Source organism: Andrographis paniculata, unplaced genomic scaffold, assembly GCF_009805555.1.
Source record: "Andrographis paniculata isolate CXL003 unplaced genomic scaffold, ASM980555v1 Contig62END, whole genome shotgun sequence".
Taxonomy (NCBI): Eukaryota; Viridiplantae; Streptophyta; class Magnoliopsida; order Lamiales; family Acanthaceae; genus Andrographis; species Andrographis paniculata.
In genome coordinates this window covers 6,557,332-6,568,325 of record NW_026137598.1, presented here as the reverse complement: position 1 = coordinate 6,568,325, position 10,994 = coordinate 6,557,332, and the positions used below count along the sequence as shown (strand labels likewise).

General features: G+C 31.6%; 1 protein-coding gene across 2 annotated transcripts; it reads right to left on the bottom strand.

The window, feature by feature from the left end:
* Positions 1-3,750: 3,750 nt before the first annotated feature.
* LOC127260846 (serine/threonine-protein phosphatase PP2A-2 catalytic subunit-like) lies at positions 3,751-10,480 on the bottom strand. 2 transcript variants are annotated; one of them, XM_051288814.1, is made up of 11 exons: positions 10,163-10,480; positions 7,803-7,859; positions 6,981-7,064; positions 6,560-6,631; positions 6,255-6,326; positions 5,455-5,495; positions 5,157-5,223; positions 4,769-4,960; positions 4,591-4,680; positions 4,379-4,486; positions 3,751-4,300 (listed from the first exon to the last, which is right to left on the bottom strand). In XM_051288814.1, exons 1-11 carry the CDS (start codon positions 10,253-10,255, stop codon positions 4,235-4,237), a joined length of 942 nt encoding a protein of 313 aa, XP_051144771.1. In that variant the 5' UTR covers positions 10,256-10,480; the 3' UTR covers positions 3,751-4,234. The 2 variants fall into 2 exon arrangements, with proteins under 2 accessions (XP_051144771.1, XP_051144772.1); XM_051288815.1 differs by having other exon boundaries at positions 6,255-6,369; positions 10,163-10,254.
* Between the last annotated feature and the right edge of the window lie 514 nt (positions 10,481-10,994).

Below are 10,994 nucleotides of genomic sequence, written 5' to 3'. Positions count from 1 at the left end.
TTAATTAAACTAATTAGTTATCTTAATTCTAATCTACAATTATAGAATAATTATTTCACTAATACATTATTAATTATCTACTAATTATATTTATCCTAAATTTTCGTGTCTACGAACCAGACATCAAATGTGGAACGGATGGAGTAATATGTAATACTCCCTCCGTCCCAGATACCATGTCCACATTGCCGTTTCTGTCCGTCCCATGTACCATGTCACTTTTTTTTTTTGGAAAATATTACACACTTTAATCTCATTTTAAATTTTTAAATTTTATTTTTTTAAATGTTAATTAAACTAATTAGTTATTTTAATCTTAATTTATAATTATTTATATTATAGGATAATTATTTTCACTAATACATTCTTAATTATCTACTAATTACAACCCCTAAAATACCGTGTCTACAGTGTAGCGGACACGGTATCTGGGACGGAGGGAGTAATATTAAGCTAAGAAAATTGTTTTGAATTTAGGAAATATTTTGGATATGAATACTTTTCAAGAATAATAATAATAATAATAATAATAATAATAATAAGAATAATAATAATGCGATATAGGCTTTCAAAAGGCATAGTACAAAACGAAAAAAAGGTTTCATTTGAGTTTGAGGTTTGAAAATTAAATGATAACAGAATTTAAATTAATGTAATATTTGAAGTTATATGAATATGTGTTTTTATGTGATATTTAAAATAAAATTTTATTTTTTTATACAATAAAGATGTTTGAATTAATAATTTTGTGGAGAAAAAATAATTAAATAATAGGAGACCAAACAAGATCTTACATAAACAAAGTCGGATTGAACATTTACTATTTAGTTCAGTCCCTATACTTAAAGATTTCATTTCTAGTGAAATTATTTATATATGATTTTTCTCTTTTATAGAAAAGAAAAGACAAAAAAACGTCTCATTGGAGTGAAAAAAAATCGAATCTATGTACTGAAATATGCATTATGAAAATAATATTCATATATATTCCATCAAAAAGGTGATTTATTTGTACTTATTGTGCCTGAAAATAAAGATTTGCTTGGTTTTTTTAATATATATATATATATATATATTTACTTTAAATATTATTTTAATATGATAAATTTATGAGATAATTAATTAGTGTTATTGTTAACGGTAGAGTGAATAATTAAAATGTTCATTGGGAACCATGATCAAAATTTGTTTGTTATTTCAAATAAATAATTTTACTATATATTTAATCGGCACAATTTTTAATAAAAAAAATATATATATAATTATTACATCAAAATTTTATTTAAATTAAAATTTAAATTCAAAACAAAACCAAATAAACCCCTAGCATTATATATACACACATATATAAACCAAATACAAAATGAATAGTCGGTTTGATTTTGAGTTTTAAATTGAATAGTAGTTTAAATACAATATTTTGTAATAATAATAATAATAATAATAATAATAATAATAAGATACTTTTATAGAAATTGTCATATTGCATAGTTAAGAAAATAAAATCACACTTAAAATAAATACTTTCCTAATCAAGCTTGAGTACTATGATTATATTGACTTGACATTAGATTTTTTTTATTTTTTAAGTTTTTTAGATGACTTTAAATTAGCATCATAATAAAATTATACATAGTTAAGTTTATTTTATTTTTCTCATTACTATGAATGTTATATGTAAGTGTGACATGTAAAATACACCCAAAAGCTCTTTCTATAGAAAACAAATTTGGTGAATTTGAGTACACATAAAAGAATTAACTCATTTTGATTTTAATATCAAGAAATTACTCTCATAAGTAGTGTGAAAATTAATCCTTAGTTGAAGAGGTTGATTCATCAATTTTGTTGGAATACACCAACCAAAAATAAAATGACATTTCACCACATACATACAATTTTTCAAAAACCCTTTAATAAATCAAACCAAAAACACTCTCCTAAACTCAATCCCATTTATCTTCGACTAAATTAATCCTTTCATTTGATCATCAAACAACCCTAAAGTAATGGAAAAGTCCCATTACAACATCTCAATGTCAAGAAGAACAAGGAAGCCTAACACCCTCAATATAGGGGCCCAAGAAGAGTTCGACAAGGAATTCGAGTCCTCGGATCACTTGGCAATAGAAAAATCATCGGAGGATGATCGGGACAACAATTATAATTGTCATCATCAACAACCAAAGAATAACTTGAAAGATCTTATTGAAGGGAGATGTTCATTGGCGCAACACTTTAAAGACGAAGAACAACAACGAAGACAAGAAGATCATCAAAATCAAAATTCCCAATGTGAGATGAAAATGGTGGTGAGGAAAATTGGCGAAGATGGTAAATCATTAAAGTGGAGGAGAATGGTGAAAAATTATAGACAAGTGTTGAGGAATATGATCAAGGTAAATAAATCGAAATCTATTTTCTTTTAGGACAACATCCACATATATATATATATATATGTATGTGTGTGTAATATGTGTTTTTGTACAATGCAAGAAGTGGGGTGATTATATAAGTGATAATGGTGATTGGAAATTTATGGGACATTTGTGTAAGGATGTAATTAAATGATTTATTCCTAAGTTAAGAGTGATAAAAATCTCTAATACTACTATGAGTTTCTTGCTTTTTCTTTTTCTTTTTTTTTTTTAATAAAAAAATAAACCTATAATGTTTTGAAAACCCTTTTATTCTAATTCATCATGCTTTCTTTTCTTATTTTTACTCAAAAAAAACAAGTTATTTAAAATTTTCTTTGATCATTAATTTTTAGCTTTCTCTTTATATTCTTTTTATGCATTTTATTAGCACTAGTATATATATTTATTTGTGGGATTTGTCAATCAAATGAAACTTTATGACTCTTATCAATAAAAAATTCAAATATCTTTCTTGCATAATCAGCTCCAAAATTTGAAACATAAATGGATTTATTATGTCAGGAATAAGGGGGAAATGTAGACAAAATGGTCCAAATTATCTCTGTTTTTGAACTTTTGAAATTAAATAACTAAATATAATATTATATATATATATATATATATATATGTTTATTGAGAATTTTAAAATAAATAATAATTTAAGAAATAAAAAATAATTAGAAATGAAAACACCGCCCGCATTTAGTACTCCATAAATATTAATTTAAAATGAGCTCATACTCAGTTCAGTTATTTTAATGTTAATCAAATTCATACTGTGTTTGATTTTAATTTCTGTTTTTTCAATATATATATATATATATATGTATATATGTATATATTTTTTGCATATAATTCCAATAAAAACATATAAATTTTTCTCTTATAAAATATAATATCAAACTACTATTACACAATCCCAAACCAAACAAAACTAATACCAGATGTGATTAAAAAACAAACAAACAAATTGTACCAGAAAAAGCAAACAAAAAAAAGAACTATTATTTTCAAGATCAAAACTTTGTTTAAATTAATTACGGAGCTGTAATTGAAATGAATAAACAAGCCTTCTGAGTTCTTATTGAATGCCTGTCGAGCCCAGAGCTTAGTTTGCATATTATTAGGTTCGATTGGGGTAGGAATCCCCACGTCATAATAAATAAATAAAAAAAAAAAAAAAAAAGCAATATATACAAAAACTAATTTTGATTTGAAATTTTTATGATTTGAAATTTTTATTCAAACAATATTTCAATATACTCCCTCTGTCGTGTGTGTGTGCCTATATCTATATATATATATATATATAAGAAACAATAACTTATAGTATGGTCTACCAATCCAAACATAATTTTCTTTGAACAATAATGTCATCATGTGTCAAAGATAAGACATAACCTGTAGCGATTTAACAAGCTCGAGTATAAGATCCAACAGCAGCTGGCAGGACAACCTTATAATAATCGAATTCTATAGAACAGAACATGTGTCCCAAGAATCGAAGAAAAAACAAAAACAACAGAACAGAACAGAGAGAGAAGAAGAAGAAGAAGAAGAAGATGAAAGTGATACACAATTAAGAGAGGACTACAGGACATGATGCACACAAATCCATTGCTAACTCAACCTGTCATTTATAAGGTGCCCTAAAATATAGGGTGGATGGGTGGGTGGGCGGAGAAGGAAAGTTGGGTGGGTACCTCTTCCCAAGATTGACTTGCACGTGCTCGAAACAACACATGGCCTGCCAGGACTTTGAGCTCAATGTGATTGCAGAGAATTCGAAACTACCAATGATCATGGAGCTGGCTCTAGAGAAAATAATCAGGAGTTCTCCGAGTTACATCAGGCTCTCCTCTCCTCGGAGCTGGTTCAAACTGCCATGAAAGAAGAAATTTTGAGTTATTGAGGGAAATTGATGTGACGAAATTGGGGAGTGGAGAAGAGGGTGAAACCTGGATAAACGTATGCTCTCTGCAATCATCAACTTCCAATATGGAAGCCATGTTCCCACACCGGTAACAATAATTTGGTGCACTAAAAATAGTGACAACCTTTTGTTCCTGCAGTAGAGAACAAAAATAAAATTAAATTAAACCTCCATTTCTTGTAATAGAATGATTTTGTCATCTTTACATATTATAGGAAGGGGGTGTGATATATTTACGTGGGCCCAGTTATATCCTTCCATGACCAGTTGATGAGCTCTAGCAATCAGCTTTAAGCTGTTTGTGTGATTAAATTGCTCTGATATGTCCTGTATTAAAGAGACGGGCTCGTTGAAGAACTGATAGGCTGCAAGGAGAAGTGGTGAATGGAAATGATCAATCAGAAGAAGATAATACCTGGCCGAAAGTGTATCCTGCACCACGGGGAGATATACCCCACCCACAGCGATCATCAGGATCAGACCACAATAGATCACACATTGGACCTTCATGTGGAACTTCTTGAACCCGGTCAAAGTTTCTTATATTGTCTAAGGTTTCAATGGATGGGGAGAGTCCACCATGGAGACAAAAGATTTCAGATTCGACCTAATCCAAGACTAACGTTAGTATTCACTTGTGTGGGGTTAATTGTAACAAAGTAAGATGCAACTGAAAAATGAAAGAAAATAATTAATATGAACTTTTGGCCTATATCAACTGCACAAGTCACAAAAATAGTACTAACCCGAAGCATCAAGAAACTATGCGAGAACAATAAGAAAGAAAGGAATGTCTTACTTACCAAAGCAGTCAGAGGGAAATAGTCAAACAGATCGGTAAATATCTTCCAGACATTAGCATTTCCATACCTGAAATCAAATTTGGAGTCTCAATGGAGTTGTTAATCCAAAAAAATTCTACAGTTACTCCAATACCAGTCCATGAACCAAATTAATCTTTCAAAATAAACATCCAAAATTCATTTTCGGTTACCATTTAAACACTTTGCAAATGTTCTTGATGAGAATGTACGTTTAAACAAAATTCAAAATAAATAAGAAAAAGTTCTGCAGAACAATTAGATTAAAATAAAAACTCACTTTCGGAGACATTCATCATAAAACCCATAAACTTGAGTAATCTGCAAGCCAACCAAACTAGTGATTAGCACAAGGAATACTGCAGAACATTTACCAGCTCAGCAGGCAGAGAGACATATTCAGTCAACAACGTAAGCAAAACATATAAAAGAGTTTTGTTGCGTGCTGCTGACGTACAAAGTTGTTTGTTAGACTTTTAAAGTGCATATAAAAACAAAGAAAAAGGAATTGGAAATTTTTACTTCAATATGGAAGGAGTCTTGTTGTGTGCTGCAGACGTTGAAAGTTGTTTGTTAGACTTTGTAACTAATCAAAATATAACAAGAGGGTGTGTTTGTTTGGGGGTTTGGATTTTGAGTTGGGATTTGAATAGTAAAAATTTTGAATTTGAATAGTTGTATGATGTGATATAAATAGGTGTTGATACGATGTTTTGAATGTAAAATTGATTTTTAGTATAACATAAAAAATGAAAAATAGGTGTTTGATTTGATGTTTTTGGGAAGAAAGAATGGGATGAATAGTAGATTTAAAATCCAATCCCCCAAACAAACACACAAAGAAAAGACAACTGACACTGAGGTCAAACTATGCTCTAGTCTTTAAGATAACTAAAAATATCTGCTTTTGTTACAGAGAAATTATCTCTCAATTAGAAATTTCATTTCGAATCTTATGCAATATTCAGAAATGCCCTGCACAAATTAGATTTTAATCAGATTTCAAGCCCATTAAAGGAGTAAAATTTTCGTGTTGCATCCCACAAGCATGTACTTTTAAAATAACCATGTGTGACTGACCTGTCTGCTCTCATGATTTCCTCTAAGAATGGTAATACGCTGAGGATAGCGTACTTTCAATGCCACTAAAAGCTGCAGGAAACAAGTCCATAAGCATCTCTCAATAACAGCTGTTCTGACGAAATAAAGCAAGATATATTAGGCATTCCCATTAGTCATACTACAGACTGATGCATCATGACACCAATCAACCTACCCTCTAATCCCCAGTCCCCAAAGAAGTGTGATCAAATACTAAGAGCACACAGATGGAACACGAAAGATGAAAATAATACATGGAGCAGTGGCAGCTTGATTAAACTTACAGTAACAGTCTCAACTGAATAGTACCCTCGGTCAACGTAATCTCCCATAAATAAATAGTTTGTGTCTGGACACTGCCAACAAGAAAAACAACATATATTAGATGCAGACAACTGGTGCAACTGCCTATAAACCACTTTGTGCATTACAAAGTATCATATTATATAAGACAATTTGATATTGAATATGAAAGTAGCTTTCACAACTCTGAGGATCACAAAACAACAAATTCATAATAAAGTAGCCATAACATGCAACTGAATATGATTTTTTTTCAATTATGATCTTTATGATATGATAGGACATTAGGACCATGTCCGTCGTTGAGTCTAATACTTTAATTGCAGTTGCACTAAGAAGTACACTTTATAAAGCTGAAAAAGAACAGAGCAAAGGAAAGCCAAGGAATGTCAATTAATGTACCTTTCCTCCAATGCGGAAAAGTTCAGCAAGATCATGAAATTGGCCATGAATATCACCGCAAATTGTTACAGGGCTTTTGACAGGCTGCATCCAGCAACAAAGAGCTTAAGTCAGCGTCTCTCTTAACAATGAATAGTTATAAAACATTGACAATACTCAGTCCTAAACTGCTTTTCACTAAATCCTGAGATAAAAGATTCATCGTCTCAACAAGCAAGAAATGAAAAATTAGAAGCCAAGGCAAGATTGAATTTGAACACCTAGTGGGGCATTCAAATTTCAGGCAGAATGGCGTAAAGCAGTCTAAAGGGTTCTCAGGGCTATAGAACCCCATGTGAATGCTGTCACGAAATATCAATGCAGTTAGCGGCGCTCTTACAACTGTCAACTGCCCTAGAAGGTTCAAATGACTAAAAAAATGCATATTGTCAATAGGCCATGTGCATCAGAGCTCAGAACTCAAAATGCTTCAAATCTAGTTAACTTTCATCATACTTGGCTAGAAACCATCATCTGCATATCTTCATGTTGGGTCATCAGTACAACAACATTCACAGATGCTTCTTAAATTGCCGAGGATTTGATATGCAAATAGTCAACCATGTTCTGAATTACAGAAACAGTCCTGAGTAAACAAATAATAATAACTCTCACAAAATAAGGCATTACTGTTTAGGTTACTTCAACTGGTCAAATTTAAGAAAATATAGGGCTCTAACTTATATTTGCAAATTACTGGCTAGATATTGTATACTGGATTGGTTCATACGCTAACAAGAAAATATCTAGTTAAACTGCATGAAATTCAAAAAACACACATACCTGCACATTGCTTTCGTCGATAAGTATCTCCTTAGCCTTTTCGCATAGGGCTCTAACCTATATTTGCAAAATGGGCAATGCAATCTAAGTTAGTCTGTTCAAATAAAAATATGCATGATAAAAGGGAACATGTGATGAGGGATTAATTTATAGGTACAATAAGCCTATGTAATAACGAAAACATCCGTCAGTATTAAACAAATCCATAATTAAGTACACGTTATCTAACCAGAAATATAATAACGGCCGCACTGAGCTGAGCTACGACATTTCAGCACAACATGCAGTGCTCTACTCCACTTTTGAGTTGTAATACATTCACCCCATGTAGATATGAAGTAGATAATTATCATTACTTGAAACAAAATCATAGCAAGATTAACATAATCAGCACACATATCAGTTATCACTCCAATCCATATCATAGTCTACTCTGACCAATTTCAAATTGATGATTGATATAGTATCTTCTCTACGTCAATGCTAACATGAGTTCAGTTTAATGGGCTGAGATCAACTAAGGGCCCAGTATGAGCTTTGAAATTAATTTCTTCCTACTCTAGGATTTTTTAATCACTTCAGAAGCTCAAATAAACCTTTAGGGTGTGTTCACTATGGGGAATTTATTAATTCTTGTGTAAATTTAATTAATACCCCATAGTAAGCAAACCCTTAGAATATCAAGCCCATGATCCCCATCAAGTAAAGTTAACATGGCCTCAAGTAATCATACTAACTGTGATTCCATAAACGCAGTAGCCATATTATTTGACTTCTGGCAGAATCAATTCGCTTTTGAAGCACAAGTCCAATGCCTGACTTACTAAGATCGCTTGATCGCAAAATTTGTCATAAAATGCCTTAAAACACCACCATGAATGGCTTCTTTGAAAACTGTTATTTCATATTTACACTTACAACATTGGGAAAGTGTTTTGTTAAAGCCTTCGGCATCCACCACCTCCTCTTACTCAATCTTGAAATTTAGAAACAAATCCCTGAAGTTCATTCTATTGTTGCAACAATTTCTCATTTGGAAAACAGAAGCTTCGGAATGGAAAAGCTTCTTATAATGCCTTATCCCACTAATTTATAGAAGTTCGAATTTGAGGAAAATCTCAGGATTGTTGCTTTTTGGAAAAGTAATAAATGTTGAAAACTTCCAAGGTCTTTGCATATTGATATATGGGTATTTTCTCCATCCTGACTATGTTGATGGTTTCGTAATTCAAGTATTGTGTCCACCTGAAGGAAAAGATTCTTGATTGTTGACAGAGGCTGGACATGACATATACAATTGGTGTTCCACCACTTTGAACAAAATTTGTTATCATTTTCTTTCACGTCTGGCCTATGATATTGGGTATAGTTAAGAGAAACAGCGTGCCTATTAAAATATTAGTACATGATAGCTTAACATAATTAATTCAAAACTTAGAGGGATGTAGGGCTGTGCATGTGGAAGCTTTTAAGGGGCATCAATTATCCATATGCATGACAAACAAATAAATAATATAAATAAATAAATAAAAACCTTGTAATAGAAACAAATCACAAGATGTACTTAAGGACAATTAGTATATTTTTACCATTATAAGCATACTTCAATATAGATAATAACACTTTAGAATAAAAACAAATGAGATTGTCCATTTTTTTATTCACATTCAACCACTCTTTTTATTCGTTGGTTTCGTATTGAAGACAACAAATTATATGGAGTCACGACGCAACCTATTTTAGGCAAGCCACTTTAATCATTTTTCCAATTCATTTTCCAGAAATATTCTTTTGATAAATTCTCTAATTTCCGATCCCTATAGTATCTATCAAAATACATTTTTAACTAATGTGGCAAACTCTATGCTGCCAATTAGATTATAGCAATTTCGAATGGGAGTAGTCTGTGATCACATGTTTTTAAATGGTTGTGTTTCCCTCCACAACCCATCCCTCCTTTCTCTGCCATGGATTTTCCATTCACCACCAACAAATTCTCACCAAACCCAAATTTGTAAGCAGCCCAAACTCACATCCTATGCACAATTAGAACAATCAATTACGTACTACCATTCCAACTCCCATACCTTAATCAAACAAAATCCTGACTCTCCTCATTTAAGCTCCTATGCTTAGCAAACTTTCAGCAATTCCTCTAACAAAAAGTACCTTCCCCAAATTAAACAAAAAATGAGAGAAAATCGATAATAACTACACAGACATAACATAAACCACCCAAAAATTACAAAATCGCAAAAATATAAAGCTACCGCTCAATCTACAGCATAAGGATACCTCAAAACCAAAACATCCACCAGATCTGAAATAAGATAGGGCTAAAACAAGGAAGCGAACAAAACCTCGGGCTCAGATAGGGGTTTGCATTGCATGAGCTGAGCAATCTGCTCGTCCAGGTTTCCCTGCGTGGACGCCGCCACCAGATCCGCGCTCATCCTGCTTCAACTTCCGGCCCGTACCAGATCCGCTTTTCCCCAATCACAGCTTCGCTTCCCGGTCTGCAAGCGATATCCAGACGAGATTGGGTCAGTGTTAATTCTTGGATGATTATATAGCGCGCAGAATCATCGAATGTGGAGAGATTGAGAGAGAAAGGGGTTGCGTCGGAGATGGCGGAACCGAGGAAGAGAGAGGATCGAAATTTGTCGATACACTAACTTTTATGTGTGTGATTTTTTGTCGACGTATAATCTTAATCATTTGTTCTGAAAGTAAATCTCAGCCGTTGGATTTCGCTAATCATATCATAACATGCTTTCTACGAGTTTCCCAGGAACAAATAATTTTATTTATTTATTTTAAATATATTGGCTAAATACGTTTCTTGAACATATTTTAGTCAAAGTTTGATTTAATTGAATTATTCTTCTTTTATGAATTTTGAGGTAATATTATCACAGTTCGATAGTTCCATTTATACATATAATTTTCGAGTTTAATAAATTTGAAATATAAAATAATAAAAAATTATTATTTAATATGATATTTTCTTTTAAAAAATTATAGATGAACAATGCAATTTTTTTTAAAAATATATATATATATATATATATGAGTGTAAACATATATCTATAGTTTTCATTGTGTATTAACTATGATTGTTTGACCATACAGAATTTGGGTGCTTTAGAAGTTGGCACAAGTCATGTAATATGATTCATTTTTTTTAAATGG